Source organism: Phalacrocorax aristotelis, chromosome Z (genome assembly GCF_949628215.1).
Source record: "Phalacrocorax aristotelis chromosome Z, bGulAri2.1, whole genome shotgun sequence".
Taxonomy (NCBI): domain Eukaryota; kingdom Metazoa; phylum Chordata; class Aves; order Suliformes; family Phalacrocoracidae; genus Phalacrocorax; species Phalacrocorax aristotelis.
In genome coordinates, this window is record NC_134311.1 from 24,149,566 (window position 1) to 24,169,926 (window position 20,361).

A 20,361-nucleotide genomic window follows, 5' to 3' on the forward strand; every position below is an offset into this window, starting at 1 on the left:
TCAGTAATCTGGGTGCTGTGTGCCATGGTCACCCGAGGTTTGTGTCGTGATCATGGTGTGGCAGCCTAAATTGTTCCTATGTTAATGCTTAACAGAGGCCTGGGCGTTTTAAGCCACCCCTGCCTTCTCAGTATGTACCTTTGTTTCTACCACTGTGCTTATTGGCTGAAGGGACATCAGCTGGTTTTGGTTTAGTTATATTGTTAGATACATTGTGAAACTGTGAAAAAAACCCACCAGGAAACCTGAGGCTTTGTGAGCAGCATGCTGGGGAAACTCAGAGAAACCCCTCACAGCTTTGCCATGGCGAAGGGCTGTTCTGTGTATGCTTGTGACCGCAGTCAGTGAGTTGCCTACTCTTGGTTTGTATTTTAACCAACTTGGGTAAATGCACTATGTCAGTCTGTACACAGATATGGTTTATGATAGGACAATAGCAAAGACTATTTCATAAGAGAATTCTTAGAAATGCTTTTTTCTCACAGAGTTTATGCCCCCTCACAGGAAGTTGTATAGAGGAGTAGAAGGGTGTACAGCGTGAGAGAAAAAGTGTAAATTTACTCATACCTCACAGCACAGAACTATGAATGTTTATCATTTGCGTTAGCCAGTAGTGCTGACTACCAGCTCGGAGTTTGATGAAAAACACTATAAAATAATCTGCTAGTGAAAAGACTGTACAAATGGAAACAAACAGGAGGAACTGGAGCTCTGTGCCCCCTCAGAAGGGTATGACATCATAGGAGTAACTGAAACGTGGTGGGACAACTCAAATGACTGGGGGATCGCAATGGACAGTTACAGGCTCTTTCGTAAAGACAGGCAGGGTAGAAGAGGTGGAAGAGTTGCACTCTACATCAAGGAAAACCTCAAATGTATCAAAGTCAACTATGGTGATTGCAACTGCTCTGTCAAATGCCTCTGGGATAAAGTCAGGGGTCATATCCAAGCAGGACCTCACAGTGGGCATCTGCTACCAACCTCCTAACCACAATGACAATGCCGATGAAGCGATACTGGGGGCACTAAAGCAAGCTGCTGGCCAACAGAACCTGCTCCTTATGGGTGACTTCAACTACCCAGACATCTGCTGGAAGAACAATTCGGCAGCTCACATGTCATCCACCAAGTTCCTGGAATGCGTAGAGGACTGCTTCCTCATACAAATGTTAGATGTGCCAACCAGGAATGAGGCGCTGATGGGCTTGCTGTTCACAAACTGAGAAAACCTGCTTTGTAATATCTCGGTTAGTGATAGCCTCGGCTGCAGTGATCACAATATTGTGGAGTTCAGGATCCTGCTGAGTGTGCTGAAGGTCACTTCTAAGACAAGGAATCTGGATTTTAGAAGAGCAAACTTCAGCTCGCTTAGACCCCAGCTGGGAGGGATTCCTTAGGAAGCTTCCATGGAAGACAAAGGAGCTAGTGAGTGCTGGGAATCCTTAAAGAACTCTCTATGGGAAGCACAAAGCCAGTTTATCCCCTACAAAGGAAAGGGAAGTAAGCAGAGCAAGAGGCCCCCATGGCTCAACCATGACCTCCTGGGTCTACTCAAATCCAAAAGGGAAGCACACCAGAAATGGAGAAGTGGAGGACTATCTGTTGAGAACCACAAGGGCATTGCCAGAGAGTGCAGAGACACAGTTAGAAAAGCAAAAGCCCAATTTTAATTGAAACCGGCTGTAGACATAAAAAATAACAGGAAAGGTTTCTTCGGGTATGTCAACCGTAAGCAGAAACAGAAGGAAAACCTAGGCCCACTGTTAAACAGAATAGGGGAGTCAGTCACCAGCAATGCTGAAAAGGCAGAGATCCTCAACACTTTCTTCAGCTCTTTCTTTACCAACACTGTTGGGTCCCAGGCTTTGTTTGGGAATGAAACTGCCGGTTGATCCAAACACTGACCCACCATCAGTGAAGGAAGAGTTAGTACATGAATTATTACAGGAGCCTGACCCCCACAAATCAATGGGCCCTGACGCCATCCACCCGAGGGTGTTGAAAGAGCTGGCTGATGTCATTGCAAGGCCACTCTCCATAACCTTTGAGAAGTCATGGAGAACGGGGGATGTCCCAGAGGACTGGAGGAAGGCAAACGTTACCCCTATGTACAAGAAAGGCTTGAGGGAGGATCCGGGTAACTATAGGCCCATCAGCCTTACCTCAATCCCTGGGAAAGATATGGAACAAATCCCCCTGGGGGCCACCACAAGTCAAATGAAGCACGTGATTGGGAAAAGCCAACATGGCTTCACTAAGGGCAGATCGTGCTTGACAAACCTGGTGGCCTTCTATGACAAAGTGACTAGCCTGGTTGACATGGTGTAGGCTGTGGACATTGTCTACCTGGACTTCTCCAAGGCCTTTGATGCGGTCCCCCACAGTCTCCTGCTGGAGAAGTTAATGCGTTATGGCCTAGACAAGTGGTCTGTGCAGTGGGTGGGGAACTGGCTGACAGGCCGCACCCAAAGGGTGGTGATAAATGGCTCCTTTTCCAAGTGGCAACCTGTCACAGGTGGGGTCCCCCAGGGATCGATATTGGGCCCAATGTTATTCAACAGCTTTATAAGTGATCTGGATAATGGGATCAAGTGTTGCCTGATGAAGTTTGCAGATAACACCAACATGAGCAGGGAAGTAGACACTCCAGATGGGAGACCTGCTCTGCAGGGAGATCTGGATGGGCTGGAAGAGTGGGCCAACAGGAACCTTATGAAGTGCAACACGGAGAAGTGTAAGGTCATGCAACTGGGAAACATCATCCAGGAGTGCAGCACAGACTGGGACCCACCTGGCTGGAGAGCAGCTCTGTGGAAAGGGACCTGGGGGTCCTGGTGGACAGGAAGCTCTACATGAGCGAACAGTGTGCTGCTGCTATGGCCAAGAAGGCCAACAGGATGCTGGGTTGCATCAAAAAGGGCATCGCCAGCAGAGAGAAAGAAGTCATTATCCCGCTCTACTCAGCGCTTGTCAGGCCACACCTGGAGTCCTGTGTACAGTTCTGGTCCCCGCTATACAAAAAGGATGTGGACAGGCTGGAAGGGGTCCAGAGAAGGGCCACCAAGATGACCAAAGGATTGGGAAGCCTGCCATACGAGGATAGGCTGGGAGAACTCGGTTTGTTCAGCCTTGAGAAAAGGAGGCTTAGAGGGGATCTCATCACCGTGTACCAGTGCAGCTGTTGCAGCACCGTGTACCAGTAGGGGCAGCTACAGAGAAGATGGAGATTCCCTTTTTACAAGGAGTCACATGGAGAGGACAAGGGGGAATGGACAGAGGTTGCTTTTGGGAGATTCCGATTAGACACAAGGGGGAAACTTTTCACATTGAGGAGAGTCAACCACTGGAATAATCTCCCCAGGGAAGCGGTTGACTCGACCACATTGGACAACTTCAAAGTCACCTGGGCAGGGTGCTGGGCCATCTTGTGTAGACTGCGCTCTTCCCAGAAAGGTTGGACTAGATCATCCCTGAGGTTCCTTCCAACATGTGATTCTGTGAAATGTTCACAGTGCTTTACAGTAGAATGAAAACCACTCCTCCCTTGTTTGAATACTTTCTGAACTTCTGTGTCGTGTTCGACTGTTTTGTGTTAGTGTGCTGTAGCTGGAAAGGAAGATGTTTTAAAACGTTTTTGCTCTTCTCCCTAGAACTGAATGTCCTGTGCTGGAGGGCACTAATGAATCATGATTTGCTGTTCACAACAAGCCGTTCAGTCTTCTGGAAATAACCACATTTTGAGAACCAGGTAAGTTTCCTTTGCTTGGGTGCAACATCCATATCAATGACCTTTTGCAGCAGATGTCCTTACTCTGATGAACGTGTCAAAATCTTTGCTTAATAAGCTTCCTGTTATTTTCAAAATATGTAACATTATTTTTTGGCATTGGAATGGAGCGGATGCTTTCAGTTAACTTATTGCACTAGCTAAAAATAAAACACACAAGCCCCTAGAGTCTCACCAGGTGGTGGAAACTCAGCATGGCACATCAGTAGCTGTCATCATCTGTTGGCCTGAGAGTATGATGCCCATCTGTGAATTCAGCTGAAGGAAATGTCATGTTAGAAGTCACCCAGGAAGACACTTTTAAATTAGAAGGCTAAAATTGACACAAATAAACAGAATTTAGCAGTATCTTCTGGAAGTGGGTATTGCGCTCTTCTACACATATTAGAAGACCTGCTGGTGTACTGGGGAAACTTTGGTAATCAAACTAGGCATTTGGAATGAAAGGATTACACATAAATGTTTCATTTGAAAAGGAAGGCTCTTCCAGATAGAAGTAACCAGACAGTAACTTAGTTTTAAAACATTTGATTTAGGAGTTGTTATTAATCCTGTGAGATGCATTCCCCAGCCAGTTCTCCTTTCCCCCTCTCTTCTTGCACACAAAGACTACACTTGCAAATACACGTGCACTCGGGTTGCCTGAGCTCCCTGCTTGTTTGTCCCGTTGTAGTAGGTGTTACTACAGGCTCTGAGGAGGGGTTCACGCCGCAGACCTCCTGGCTGCAGTCGTGTGCAGCCTGTTTTACCCTGACACTGTGCAAAGGGTTACAGTGACAAAGGGATCTGCAGAAACCTTGCTGCATTGGTAGCAGAAATAGGTATGCCAATACACAAGACCCTGAGGAAACAACAGCTTCCCCAGTCTGCCAGGCACTGCTGCCCTGCTACAGGTTGCTGGTGCCATGGTTCGTGTTCCATAATTTACCAGTTGTTACTCACGTGGTCCTTTTGCAGCCGCTTCACGGGAACCTCTGAGCTTTCATCAGCAGAGCTGGAGTATTCTGAGGTGCAGCTGGTGGCAAGCAGCAGTGCCTGGAGCATATAAAGTGATACCTAAATAGGTGGGTTGAAAGGTTGAAAGGGAGTAAATCAGGTTTCACAAATTCAGTACTTAAAATCTGTTGATGTTTTCTGGCAATTTATGCCTTTAATGTCTCTATGCCTCACTTCCCCCTTCTGCGCAAAGCGACTAGCACGGTGCCAGTTCCCCGATATACTGAAAAAAAAAATTAATTACTCTTCACAGAGCTGGCAGCCATAGCAATGAAAGCCCCAATGGACAAGTCCACAAGAAAACGAGTTCTATATTTTGTGCAGAATTTCAGTGATATGCAGTAAATAATACATGGGTTCCCCACCGGATTGATTTTGAACGGTTAGCTAGTCAAAGGCGTCACCCATCACTTCCGTGGACTAGAGGACTGCGGAAAGGAGCGCACACTGAACGGGACAGGACAGGATTTAGTGCGAGGTTACGGTATTGCACTGGCAAATGCAGTTTTTGAGATTCATTTACCTTCCATGTGTTTGACTCCTTGGAGGTTGGGGATTCATTTGGGAGCACACGCGTGAACCCTGTCCGTCCCTCCCTGCCCAGGTGGCTGCAGGCTGGGGGCCCATCACCATGGCAGTGCGCCTGCACCCCTGCGTCCTGCCTGCCTGCCGACTTTTTCCATCCCAGGCTGCTTCATAGCAACATCATCACCTGGTTACAGCAACGTGGCCCGCATTACTTGAAGGCTGCATGACTGACCTTTCACGTAAGTTACAGTACAAAAAGCCCTGCTTGTGTGTTAGGTAGTTTATACCATCACCACCGACCGTGGCGAACATCCGATGCAGCTTCACAGCTTCTGAAGAAATGGGCGCCTCGCAGTGCTCATGAAGCCTTGGTTGCTGTGAGCAGGACCTCGTAAACAAGTGCCTGGGAAAAGGCCAGCCTTCCAGCTCCTTACACATGGCACAGTGTGCGCAATCTGAGGCCCAACTCAAGGAAACATGGCAGAACTGTGGGATTCAGTCCTTTCTAAAGTAATTATCTCTTGAGCTGCAGTTTTAGGATGTGCCATGGCTGAAGAAAGCAGTAGCAAACATGGTGGGGAGGGTATCGAAGTATTGAGGAACACAATGGCCAGGGCAGGGGTTGCCTTATCCACATTCTGACAAAATTCTTGAATTCTAATAAAAAGATCTAGATTTCTCATATGTTTTGGTTTGAAAAATAAAGGTAGTTGGTAATTAATAATAATTTGCCTAGTTTGCTGAACTGCTACGACCAACTATTTGCTAGGAACAAATTGCTTCGCTGCATCTTTAAAATTGCACAGTTCCTAGGGAAAAAAAAAAGCCTCTACATCATCTGTGTATTTTTTTAAAGTTGTACAGTGAAATCAGACAGAGCTTCACTCGAAGGATGTCATGCTTCCCATGCAACTAATAAGAAACACTGGCAGAAAGGAGCTGGAGAAAGGAGTTCAGCAAACATGCCTTCATGATCTAGAATTTAAAAAAATTCTAGTGCAGCTCCCAAGTTGACTCCCATGCAGCTCTCCCTTGTGACTCTCCAAATATGTGTGTAACAAAGCCAGCTGGATGCTCCTTTAGGTTTTCTAGCCACCACGCCCAGAAACAGCAAGAAGTTTGCAGGTGTTAAGTAGCTGCCATTGGAGATTTAAAATCCTCCTCTACACTGTAGCTCCCCTCTTTTCTTCTACCAGTAATGGTTAGCTGCACAGATGAATCTAAATATTTCACAAGATTTGGAATTTGAAGGCAGTTATAGTGAAAGTTTTGCTAACAAATTTTGATAATACACAATGGAAAAAAAGTATTTTCACATTTCAGGGCGCTAAAACTCTAGGGTTTACTAGCATTTATTTTGCATAGAAAATACAGTGGCCTAATTTCAGCTCTTAATTTTAATTGACTTGGACATTTGGTTCTGAAGCCCCACAAACTGTGCACTATATCATAATACAGTCTTTAAAATTTAAAAGTATATTCTAATATGCAATTAAATAATAAAAATGCTTTTGAATTGCTCAGCAGTGATCCGCTCCCCGCAACTTGTATTGCTGATACACACGTAGCAAATTTCAAACAAGTTCCCACATGTGTGCTTGAATGGCAAGACAGAAATCAACGAAGTCCCTTCTCTGTACCGTGACCCACACTTAATCCTAATTCTCTGTAGTGTGACGGACTTTACTGACCTAAAAGTTCTGGTGAAACATAAATAAATCTAGCTTTGGCAAGCAAGAAGCTGTTGCAATTTACTGCATCGATCTATAAATCCTCATTAACTACTACCATGCACTGCTTAATTAGAAAACTCTACTTAATCAAGATGCTTCCCAAGGAATCAATTTACACCTAATGATACTCGTGGCAAGGACCGCTGCTTAATTGGGATGGTAATTTCATTTAATTGGGACACCTTCAGGTGACCTGGGTGACGACCTGCACGTTACAGTTCAGCGCCTCCTCCTCATGGCAGCTTGTAGTTGCCCCAGTCTGCCCCCACTTGCAGCTGGCGTGCAGTGAGTTACTGAAGGTCGCCCAACGCTGCTTACCAGTGGATAAGCAGCCACCTTCACATCACTCTGAAGGACTTACAGTATGCCAGACTATGCAAAACAGGGAGATGCTCGATACAGTACTACCGCAGGGGAAGGTGCTTAGCTACTTCATTGGCCTAATTTTAATGAAAATAGTCAGGCCCTTTTTAAATGAATTTTCTATTGCAGTGTGAAGTCCGTTGTTTTCATAAGATGCAGTGCCTCCAAACAGGTTCAGATTTTCTGCCATTGTACCTGTATGAGATTAGAGAACGCAGTCTGAGGTGTTGAGGTTTGCCTGCTGCTGGAAAGTAGTTGGTTGCCTGTCAATGCAGTTATCAAAGAATCACAGAAGTTTGGGGTGGAAGGAACCTTGATCTTCTAGGCCAACCCCCCTGCCATGGGCAGGGACATCTTCCACTACATTGTTGCTCAAAGCCCCTCCAACCTGACTTTGAGCACTGCCAATTATGGGGCATCCACTGCTTCTCTGGGCAACTTGTTCCAGTGTCTCACCACCCACATACTAAATGATTTCTTCCTAATATCCAGTCTAAATCTACCACCCTTTAGTTTAAAACCATTGCCCCTTATCCTGTCTGTACAGGTCTTGGTGAAGTCTCTCTGTCTTTCTTATAAGCCTGCTTTAAGTATTGAAAGGTCGAAACAATGTCTCCTGGAGCCTTCTCCAGGCTGAACAACCCCAACTCTCTCAGCCTGTCCTCACAGGAGAGGTGCTCCAGCCCTCCAGCCCTCTGACTATTTTCATGGCCCCCCTCTGGACCTGCTCTGATAGGTCCATGTCTTTCTTGTGCTGGAGACCTCAGAGCTGGATGCGGCACTCCAGGTGAGGTCTCACCAGAGCGGAGTAGAGGGGGAGAATCACTTCCCTCGAAACGCTTCTTGTCATGCAGCCCAGGATTATTGTACAGACCAACCTCTGGATTCCAGAGAGCAGAGATTATGACTAATGCTGAATTAATCTGTTTTAGCTTGTACTTGCAGTTAAACTGTGTTCAGCTACTCCCTCCTCAACAAAGCATTTTTTTAACTGGAGATAAGGATCAACTAAAGGAAAGGGGGAGGGACACTGTTGCATGTTATCTTCATCAGCCCAATACCGTGGAAGCAGGGAACACCCAACATCATATAGACATAATGTGAGGTATCCAAACGTTAGAAAAATATACCCTGACTCATTGCTTTTGAGAAAAGCCTGTGACGGTTTAGACCTGATGCCATATCCACCTATGACAGCAGTGCCACCACAGCTCCCTTAGTTGCTCTCACTGAAAACTTCCTATAAACTACTGACTTGTCATCTTTGCAGAGAGCTTTAGAAGATCCTTTCCAACTACCTTATTTGTTTTTATTCATATACAAGGGGATCAAGGCCACAGCTAAAAATAACACTGTCTTGCTTTCAAAAGCAATTTTTCTTGTAATACTAGGAAAACAGAAATTAGCAGGAAAGGAAGCAACTTGTAGGTGTGCACTAAATACATATCACATGAAACTGAGCATGCATTTTATAAAGCTATCCTGCAGATTTTGCTATACTTGAGAAAAAACAACCTGTCAAGGATTTTAAGTTTTTGTTCCAGAAAATGGAGATTTATAAAATCTTGCTGGGGGATGAAACCTTATCTCTTGCTCCACTATTATTCCCTCAAAAAACACCTTACAAAACCCGGTGCCACAAGAAACCTAAAGCCTATTTTTCAAGCTCAACACCAGCAATAGCCTATTACAACACCTGCAATGACGATAATGAAAGCCGTTTCATAAAAATCTGCAGCAATTACAGCTGTGTACACTCTGCTCATAATACAGGCTTTAAAAGGAGGTTAATCATGCTCTGATCCTCAAACTAGACTGATAAATCATGATAACGTCACACAATGATTCACACTTCAGATGACTCATAGAGCCAGGATAATTATCTAGCAGGTCTTCTGCAAGTCTCCTGTTCAATGAGTGAGCACATCATGGGACTGAGGACTCCTGTTGTATGAATCAAATAGGAAGTGTGAAGAAGCAAGAAGATCAGTACTACAAATTAGGTAGTATTAGATGCCTACCCTGACTAATTTGCATATTTAAGTTGAGACACAGGTTTCCTCTTAGCTGTGACCATGGTTTATTAAAGTAAATACCCTGCAGTTTTCTTATACAAGTAAAATTCCTCTTTAAATGTTTAAGCTTGACTGTACATGCATGTATATTATTAGTCTTTAGAAAAAAAAGAACCCTTGTGACATAGCAAAGTATTTTTCCAGCTTCCTTACAAAACAGCACTTTTTCTCTGCTGGTAGAAGACATTAAAATTTTTACTGTATTAAGTGGTCTGTGTAACTTTTACAAAAGCTGTGTACAAAAAACTTAAAAGAATACAAAAATTCCAAAGTACACTCTGACAGCTAATGCTCTGCGAATACTTTATTACACAAATTACATTCAGCTTCTGAAAATAGTGTTCTAACAGTGATACCATCTAAAAATAAGACATCCCAGAAACACATCAAGTTAGGAAGAAGAAAAAAATTAAATAGAGACTTTTTTCTTTCCTTCAATGCAATATAATGTTAGTGATTTTAAAAAAATAGAAGAAGATTTAGCAGCTTCATTTTCTTGTGGCACTGTATTTTCTCTGTACTGCAACAGTTTAAGGACATTGAAGAGGAAAGGCACAAAACAGAAATTGGCAACTGAATAGTTATGGGAAAAATACTTTGAACAAGCAGATAGTAAGACTTATTTACAAGATCCCCAAATTGACATGAGAAAATACTACTGCTTTAAATCAGTGCTGCAATGAGAAGACTATTTGCTTGATTAAGATGTTCACATAAAAAACAACGGCACTGATATGGAACTTCCATACACTCCTCCACTTAAAAAACAGAACTAAAACCAAACAAAAATTAAAGGAACCAGTGTACAGCCCCACACAGACTAGTACAGTTTACAGTTAAATACACAAAATCTTAAACGTGCTTAAGGGAAAAGGAATCTGACATTCTGGGTTGAATCATGTAATGGAGAACTCAAAGGCTGGTTTCAGGATGATGAAGGTGCTGGTGGGGGTGGAGGTGCTGAACACTCTTCCTCTGAATCTGTGCCATCATCTTCATCTTTTTCTTGATCGCTTCCTTCAGTGCTCAGTCGGTCAAACCCTTTTCGGCTGTAGCCTTTGTGACTTGCAAAGAAGTTCCCAAGGTTAAGGCCACCACCGCCTTTCCCTGTGGAAAGGAAATGCTTGTCTTAAGGTTTGCTTTACTGTGCAGGGGGGAATAAAATTCTACCTACTCTTTCAACAGTACAGTGGAAATTATTTTAAGTGTCCTTCCAGAAACTGTTTTTAAAGATCAGCACGTGAACCACAAACGCTAAGTGTAGAGATTACGAAGGAGAGAGGACATTCATTCATTCAGTACTTTTTTCACCATCCATTGTTACATTAAGTCTTTACGCAGGCTATTTCTGTTTTCACCACTTTGCCCTTAGCCTTAAGTGCTTTACTTCATTCACCAGATCCACAGATAACTCATTATAACAGCTAGCGCTCTCCCACTGGTAGTGACACATCCTCTTCAGTGGGCAGATGATGGATGAAAGGTGTCGTAAAAGACATTTCCACAAAACACCTGAGGTTTGACCCCAATCCCTCTCCTGAGAAAGTTCCATCAAATCTGATATTCAGCTAGAAGCAAATACAGAAAAACCCCTCCAGTTACTGCGTTCTCGAAGGATCTTCAATGACTTAGACTTACCTCTGAGTCTGCCTAAAATTCTGCCTGAACTTGAATCGAGTTTGTGTTCCCCATCAGCTGAAAAATAAAGTAGATTTAAAAACTTAGTTACAAAAAAAAATTGTATTATTAAATAATTATCTGTATTTTCAGATACAAAGCACAGACATTCAACAAATTGTTCAGCAGCTCCAAGAGGCAAACCAGATACTTTTCAGCTGAGTGATTAAGGTAAAATGGTAATTCCTAACAAAACTATCATACCACAGATGTTCGGTTTATGCCAATTCAGCCATTAAGAAGATGTACATAAAAGTTATTTCTGAGAATTTAATTCCCTCGACTGTTCACTTATGTTACTGTGAAGAGTTTACAGGAAGGACAAGAACCTTGTCATTTATAATGTGCATAACTATGTTCCAGCACACCGCAAAATACAGCTTTACATTTGAAATGGTATAGCTTCCCTTCAGAGAAGATTGGCTTTCTGGAAGACAGTGATCTGTGAATTTCTTCAGGTATTTTGGAGTAAATTCTGTCCCCCCTCACAAATATATCCTTGTCCCTGGTAACTCTTGCCATCCTTCATCTGAAGAAAAATTAAATGCCATGACCAAACTGTCTTTTCCTCAGTTTCCATAAATCTGTACAATAACTTTACTTCTACGAGTGTAACTGCATCATGCTCTTTGACACAGTAAATTCAGGCACTACTGGAATCCAAATGGCATGCGAAGACGCTATTATAGGTCGTATCCATTAGCGGCACTACTGCAGTAGTCAAGAGTGTTAGCACATTTGATTTGTTAAACATGTTTGAACACAAAGAGTCAGGAAGCCGCACACTGAAATCTTCAAATAAAGTACATCCAATTCAATTGCACGGCGATACTAGGCCACTGAATTACGTACTCTGTCATAGTACGTCCTAGTCAGTGCTAGAGCTGTATTATTTGTCTATTCCAAGTACATTTTCTTCTCTTGGTGAGAATATCTTAATAAAACTATTTATGCCATACAAAATAACAAGTGTAATGATCAAACTCCTACTGCAGTCTACCAGTTTCTCAAAAATAATGTTATTAAATAGTATGAATTAAGGACAAAATTACTTAGTTTGTAAGTACCAATTACAGCTCTCACAGCAATGGATGGAGGTGCATTATGGAAACATGTCTGACTCACAATGCACAAGGTAGTACTGAACAATAATACATATTCTCCTGTAAATGTTAACTCTTTGCATTTTGCTTATACCTTGAAAATACCCATAGAGTCCTTTGCTTTCAATAATTTAAATATCCCAAAGTAAAAATCAAACCATGCTCAGAGTATTAAAATTTATGCATTCTAGATGATAACATGAATGTATTCTAGTTGTTTCTGAGATACCAGTTTTCAGCTTGATGCCAATTAAAGTTTTTAGATACATGTTCTGAAAAGGTGGTGGCTTAGGATGTAATACTAAAGGCATAGGGGGATGCAGTTGCTGTGTGCACACTGATTCTTAGTTTGCATGCAGCATCACCGTAACTGTTCAGAATGGTAAAGGGAAAGTACGCCTCTCTTCTCATACCCTCATCTCTCAGTGTTTAGTGATGTTTTGAACTGGAATAATAAAATCCTGTTCTCTAGAGTTACTTATGGTTACCTCCATAGACAGTTGTCTTCCTCCACCGAATAAATACTAAAATTGCCAGCAGGACAACAACAGGGATTATTAGAAGAGTTGTAATAAGAACAAAGGAAACTCCAGTGCTGGCCTGTTGGACCAAATGTTGTTTTTCCTGCTTCTTTAGAGGGTCTGTTGATTCTGGGTTGTTTCTTGATGTGGCTTCTACAATTGTTTCTGATTCTTTAAAAAGAAGACAATTTCAATATGTAATCCATATACATCAAGCAACACAGAACAAGGCTTTAAAGAAACGAACAAGCTAGAATACCTGAAGTGTTGAGCAACAAGGAAACAAAAGACAAAAAGACTTATGGAGACATTTTCAGCTCTTGGTGATGTATCCCACATGTAAGGCAGACAGAGTCTGAACGATATCACTCGCTAGCAAAGACGACCTCCCCATTTCTTGAATGGGGAGAGGAGAGGTGTCAGAGAGAATTTTGTCTTAAAAAGTATCTATATTTTAAAATACAGGGAAATCCCCAAAAGATCTATTTTTGCAAATAGGTGTGTGATGTATTATCAACTAAATATCTCCTTCTGACAATAACACTTCCACAAGAAGTATAGAAATCCAGTATATGCTGTATCATCATAAAGAAAAAGGAAAGCATTGAAAGTTGTTTTTAATAAACTTGTGACAAAGCATTAAATTTTCTTTTTTTTTTTTTTTTTTTCCTGTGAAAGAACTTTGGTCCTGTGCATCTGGAGAGCTTTTGAAAACTGCATCCAATCATCCCTGACTAGTTTGTTACCTCTCCACCTACAAGCAGAAAAACAGTTTCAATAAAATCCTATATGCTTTTACATGTGTATAAAAGGTCACATGCTTAGGGCTAACTTCTAATGAGCAAAACCATCTAGCTTTATATCTGAAAGTCCGACTTCAGTGCATGTCTTAAGAAGTAGCTGCATCAGAAACACTCTGAATCAACTCTATTTTGATTCTGTATCAAACTTAAAATTATATTCTATTATGAAAGAATAGTAAACGCTTCAGTTTACACTTAACACTAATACAGTGTTATCATGCAGATAAAAAAAAAAGCAGTAAATCCAGGGAAATAAATCTAAATAGAAAAAAATGGTAATTTTTGCCATATGGTGTGACTGGCAAAGCTGTGTACTGAAAGACTATGCAGAAAGATAAACCAACTGCCATTTCAAATAACCCTTTTTTTGTTGTTGAGGGTTGTGGAGCAGGGGGACGGGTGCTGGGGAGTAACTATCACAGTCATATTTTAGAGCTATTTCTGCATCTAAGGGAGCTGACACAGATACCAATCTGGACCACAGCAGATGGTCGTACGGAATTAATCCACTAGTTAAATTTTTATGTTAGTGTCTGTGAAGCACATCATCACTGAAAATGAAATGGTTAGATTGGCTGTAAAATAGCGTCTACTAGGTAACACTGTTACAAGCTGCTTTCTAGTGCTTCCTATGCTGGCTCACTTTTACCCATAGTCACTGTATGAAATAATGGTGAAAAATGAAACAACAGTGAAACTAGGTAGCTTTTCTCCCCCTCAACTTGGCAGAAGTAGTCCTAGTCTATGTGAAAATACTGGTTCCTTCATTTCCATTATGAATCAGACTAACCTTTTATTTCCTGTACCTCAATACCAGCCTTTTTAACTGACCGATGTTCCATTTCTGTAAAACAAAATTATTCTTCAGGACAACTGACATTTCAGAAGATACTCAGTGACATTTTCCTGCTAGCTTTCTCAAATGTAAGTACAATCCTACAGTAAACAATCCCATCAGCATCTGAACTTCACCAAGGAGAGTCAATATAAACCATTCAATAGCTCTGAAGGCCACAGAAAAAAGAGCTTGATTCACCAAAGATGTTTGCAATAATTAACTCCTATACCAGAGAGATTTCAGGGGCACTTGTAAAGGTTCAGGGATTCCCATAAAAATAAAACTGTTAATTGCAATCAAAACCACAATGGATTAAAGGCTGGCTGAATCAGAGCCCTCTAGCTACTGCTGTTTTACACTGCAGCAAAAGCTAAAAAGAAAATGATATACAAGTATTTTCCTCATCTAACCTCTAGGTGACGAATAATTGCATTATTTTTTTGTTCTCTTGTTTCTTTGAATAGAAGCCTAGAAGTGTTCTTGTTCAGATTACGATATGCAGAAAAAGCCATATCCAGTCAGAATTACAATTTACCTGGTTCAGTTTCCTGTTATTAACAGCAGCTGATACCAGGTGCCCCAAAGGAAAACCCATTAATTATAAACAAAGAAATGGAATAACTGGCTTAGGCAGAAGTTCATTTATAACAGCAGACTTTTACTGGTTGACTAACACCCTGAAGCTTGAGGCTTTATCTCTCTCATACATTTTTAATCCAATATAATATAACAGTGGATTATATTTTTTATTCCTGTAAAATATCTAATATCTCTCTGACTCCTACTAAATTGATGTCTGACTAATCAGGTCCCTCTCCCTGAAGTCAGGCTCCTTGGCTTGGCGGTTACTAGATTAAAACTGGGAAGCGTTTCCACTTCATGGAAACAGGACTTCAAATTATACTAGATTTATCTTCTAATGATGAATACTCCCAATGAAATGAATATAAATTCTAAGTTGACTTGAGTTTTTACTACAGCCCCTAGGAGTTTCCTATATGATAATCTCAAAGGAAGCACTAGACTTCTCAGCAAGCGATACATTATAATTACTGAAGTGCTCGAGTCATGCTTTTTTAAATCAGGTACTGACATGACATGGGATAGATCTACCATGAGGCAAATGCATTCTGATTCCTCCTGCGACCAATGAACTAATGCGCTCAGGACTCTCCCGTGACAGAGCATGCAGCAATGCTGAAGAATGGTGTTTTACTGAAAACGGAGGAGTAGCACACAACTTCTGCAGGCAGAGCTTGTAGTGCAATTAAATAATAGTCATTAAGCCACCAGGTTCTTTGCCAGTGGTACCAGACAAGTGGTGCTGATCTGAAGATGCAAAATGTGAAGTTCTGCCATTAAGAACATAAAGAACATACTTTCTGTGGATGCAAACTTCCACACTGCTCTGGCATGAACATCTCCGATGAATACTGTTTTATCTTCTGAAGCAACAACATCATGTGGCATCTCAAAGTTCTGTGTAGATAAGCAGTCACAGATTACTCTTAAGTGTCTGCACAGCCATGAGGCCTTCTTAACCGCGAACTTGAGACTGGTCATATTTGGTCCTTACACTGGAAAACGCAGCAGGTGCTGGTGTGAAAGCCTAACATAAGTAAAGGGAGAGGAATTCCATTTCTGTTGTATCTTTGCCTTCTCCAGGGATAACACCACGGAGATTATTAGATATATTCATGCTAAACTATTTTTATATTTGTAATATTTATATTTATATTCTTGCATTCAATTTTACCTTGTGAAATATATATTATTTAAAAAATCATGAATCTAGGTTTCAAGCCCACATATTTAGTTTTTGTCAGAGCTTGTATGCAATACAGCTAGTTTCCATACTCAGAAAAAAATAACTCCAATATAATTTAAAACCGGACTGCAAATAACAGAGTATATGTGTTACTCAGAAATGGGAATCTTAACATTCATTCTTTAGTCTAAGACAATATGTGGAAACTTTTTTAAAAAATAAACATAATTTTTAGGTACCATACTGTATGAACATTTAGGCTTAACTTCCACACTAATCTTCTGTAAAGAAGGTACGTAACCACACAGTTTAATTTTATTTCTGCTTAGGAGTATACCCTATTTTTTGACATATTATCGCGTCTAATTATATGAGTATTTCAAGTAATTCATTATTCTTTTAAATTAGCTTTTTAGAACTGTCTGACAGCAATAAAGTAGGCTTATCCTGACTGAAGGTATTAAATACCTGTAGGAATCATCTTGAGGGTAGTACAATTTTCGAATGGTTCTTTGTTTCTATATGTGGTACACAAAATTCTAGTGTCTTTATTAAGTTAATATTACAAAGAATTCCTTTTGAATACCTTACATTATAAAACATCTTATTTCCTATAATAGCCTTATGAAAGTTGTAGAAGTAGGCTGTTACCAACATTCTCATATACGTAATTATATGCACCAGGCACTCCGTGCAATACTCTACCTTTCTAAGCGGAATGAAAGTATCAATTATTTCTCCAGTAGAGAAGTTCATCACAAATCCTTGCACTGGTTCTGCCTCTCCAGGATAAGGCATTCCATTAACTGCAAAGAGGAGACCACCTGCAACCACATCAGATTTGCTTTAACAACCCACGCGTAGTGAACTATAGTGAAGATGAATTGTAATAGTATAGATGAAAAAAGTCTGTCTGAGAGGAAGACAGAGACAGACAGAAAGGTAACTCAGCAGCAAACGAAAACACAAGAGGAAAGTTTAAAGTATACAGGTGAAAGTTTGGCATTTAAGAGATTCACACTTCGTCCAAATGCGAAGAACAGGCACGGCAATATTTTACAGACTGCTTAAATGCAAAAAGAATGTGAAAAGGTTAAAAAAAATACTCTGAAGAATGTTCTGCTAAGGACGCTTGATCTGATAACAGGAAGTTCTTTAAATGCATCAAAAGCAGAAAGTCTGCTAGGGAATCAGTGGGACCACAAGAGGAAAAGGTGTGAAAGGCGGATTCAGGGATGAGGGACCTGTGGCGGAGAAGGTCAGGTTTTGACAGTTTTTTCTGTTGAATACGTTGGGAATACTCTGACACTCAATTTTTTTTTCATAGCAAAGAGGTCAGAGGAGCCAGCTCAACTGGAAGGAGATACACAAAAGGTGTTCGACAAGTTGGAGGTTAATAATTCACCATGTTTGGACGGCATTCATTCAAGTTCAGAAGGAACTCAAATGTGAAATTACAGACTTCAAGCCACGCTGAGTAACCTAGCAGTGCAAACAGCCACTCCTCCAGAAGACTAGCAGACTGCCAAAGTAATGTCCGTCTACAAGAAGGGCTCAGAAGGGTGGCTGGGAACTACACGTCAACAATTCTAGCTTCCACCCACAGTAAGATGGTAGAATCCATAACAAAGAGTAAGATGCGTAAGCGTGGCCTGTCCTAAACAAGTTGGTATGGTTTCTCTGAAAGGAAATGATGCCTCACCTCTGAATGGGGAGAAGCAGCACATAGGTAAAGGAGATTCTGTAAACATAATTGGATATTCAGAAAGCCTCTGACAAGGTTGTGCATGAGAGGTTATTATAGAATGTGAGTTGCCACAGGGCTGAATGAAACATCCATTAATGAACAGGAAGCAAAGAGCAGATCTTATGGGCAGAGCTTATAATTTTTCAGGATAGAGAAATCTGAGTAGTGCGGTTCTGCAGGGATAAGAGCCAGAACAATTTCATTCAATTGTCTTCATCAATGACCTGAAGAATGGGGTGAACAGTGACATCTCCCAGTCTGAGGAATGTAGTGAGTTCTGTGGAGTAGTCAAAAGCTTGATGACGTTGAGAAAGTCCGGAAAGACTTTTTATAAGAATAAGTGAGCTGTCAAACAGGTGGCAGAAGAGCTTCTGTAAAGACAAATGTAAAGTGATGCTGCTGCAAAAAAATAATCTAGATCCTGCGCACATCATGTTTAGCGTGGAACTGGCAGCTACAACTCAGGAGAGACATCTCTGAGCCATCACAGGAAGGTCTCTGAAATCTTTGGCTCCATGTCCAGTGACGGTCAAAATTTCAACAGAATGTTGGGCATCATCAGAAAAAGAATTAGGAATGGAAGGGATGATTCTGCCACTATGTAATAACCTGGCATGCCCACATCTTGAGTACTGAGTGCTGTTTTTTTACTCACTGCATCTCAAGGAAGGTCCTAATGAAGTTAAACATGCTAGAAGAGAAAGGCAACTACAATAGTCAAGGGGTTGAAGGAATTAAATGGCTTACGGGAAGAGACTAAGGTGGATGGGGTTCTTTGGTTTGCAGAGGAGAAGGCTATGAAGCAGCAGATACAGGGAGTGTGGAATGGTTATTTCCCAACTCCTAAAATACCGGGACTGAGAAGCACTCAATGAAACCAGGTCACTTTTTTAAATTAAAAAAATAAAACGGGCAGTGAACTTCTGGAGCCTGTAACTGCTGGAGGTCAAGGAGGCAGGCAGTACAAGCCAGTTCAAAATAGGATTAGGAAAACTCATGGGCAATAAAGTCTACAGAAAGATACTACGAAGAAGAGGTCAAGAGCTATCTCCTAACACCCTTGAGTAAAGCGCTTGTGGATGCATGGGGAGTAGGAGAGGAATGGACCATAAAATGCAGCCAGGCTTACACATGCTCCTTAAAATGCCTCTCTTGCTGCCCGTCAGAGACAGGGCACTGGGCTATATGTATCAAGTATCTCACCCAGTACAGCATTTCTTATGTTCTTGGCAGATGCAAGAGAGAGAACCCTGATATTAAATTTGATATCAACTACAGAGTCAGGAGTCTGACATGCCAAAATTCCTTGTCCAGTTCTTGACATTTCCATCACCTTCAGAATCAATATGAAAAATCTAATCCAAAAACTTAACATAGTAATGGTTAACCAGATTGTGATATTAAAACCCACAACTTTTTCAAACTGTTTGCTTTCAGAATTTTTGTTTTATGAAAGCCAAAACTTTTCTTGGTAGTTTGGAAGCTCTTTGTTTTGCTCTCTTCGGTGGAGCTTGAAATGAATATTTAAAAACATTATTAACTAATTATTGATCGTGCAGTCACTAGGAAGCAAACAAGATCATCTACTTGTTGACATCACATTTAGGGAGTATAATCAGTCATTTCTCAGAAGCAGAGATTATATGTAAGCTTCCCTCATCCAGCAAACAGGAAAACAGGATAGCTCTACAATTTTCCATTACATCAGCTCTACTTTGAAAGAGAACAAATATCTGGCCTAAGATAACATGACAGCACTCTTCATGAAATAACACTGTTTACCGTGACATACTGGCATAAAGCAACTACTTGAAGTCTGAAGAACAGGAAAAAAAATTACCTGGAACATATGAAACTGCAAACAACTCTCTTCCAAACGATTTGTGCTTGATCTCTCTTATGAACTCTCCAGTCTGTGACCTGAAGCACTGAATTCGACCATTCTCCCTGTCTGCAACACATAGCTGACTGAAGTCGGGGATCAGAGCTAAGCTGTGAGGGATCTGAAACTGTCCAGGTCTGGCTCTACCTAAAGAAGTCTCTGCAATACAAAATATCCAGGTGTTAAAGCACACACTGAAACTATCAGTTTTGCTTAGAAACAACAATGTCATATAATGCAGTAGAACATTGGAAAAAGAATAAGGTCAGCTTGTTGTCTTCTCCTACCAGCTTTACTTGGTTACGTAGGTAAACTGTGGTAGTCTTCTGCGTTGTCTTTCTAAATCTTGAATTTATGAATTTATGAATTTGCTATTTCCCTATAGTATTTGACATAGTTTAATGCCTGATACATAAATCTGAGTCAGGCAAAAATGTCATTACGCACAAAACTTAAAATAGATGGGATCGTGGCATAAATCTTGTAAAAATGGTAACAGGCTTATATTATTTGATCAAATGTTTAAGAAAAAGTAAGGCT

General features: G+C 41.1%; 1 protein-coding gene across 8 annotated transcripts in view; it reads right to left on the reverse strand.

Moving 5' to 3' along the window:
* Positions 1-9,768: 9,768 nt before the first annotated feature.
* The window catches only part of PAM (peptidylglycine alpha-amidating monooxygenase), a 151,266-nt gene continuing 140,673 nt past the window's right edge, over positions 9,769-20,361 (reverse strand). For 4 of the 8 annotated variants that reach the window (XM_075079846.1, XM_075079845.1, XM_075079842.1 and 1 more), the window contains 7 exons: positions 19,780-19,980; positions 16,898-17,016; positions 15,804-15,903; positions 14,377-14,430; positions 12,751-12,954; positions 11,121-11,177; positions 9,769-10,589 (listed from right to left, as the gene is read on the reverse strand). In XM_075079846.1, coding sequence (XP_074935947.1) covers positions 10,408-10,589; positions 11,121-11,177; positions 12,751-12,954; positions 14,377-14,430; positions 15,804-15,903; positions 16,898-17,016; positions 19,780-19,980 — 917 coding nt within the window. In that variant the 3' untranslated portion in view covers positions 9,769-10,407. The remainder of the gene's footprint in view (positions 10,590-11,120; positions 11,178-12,750; positions 12,955-14,376; positions 14,431-15,803; positions 15,904-16,897; positions 17,017-19,779; positions 19,981-20,361) is intronic. The other 4 variants (XM_075079848.1, XM_075079847.1, XM_075079844.1 and 1 more) reach the window with 1 other exon arrangement.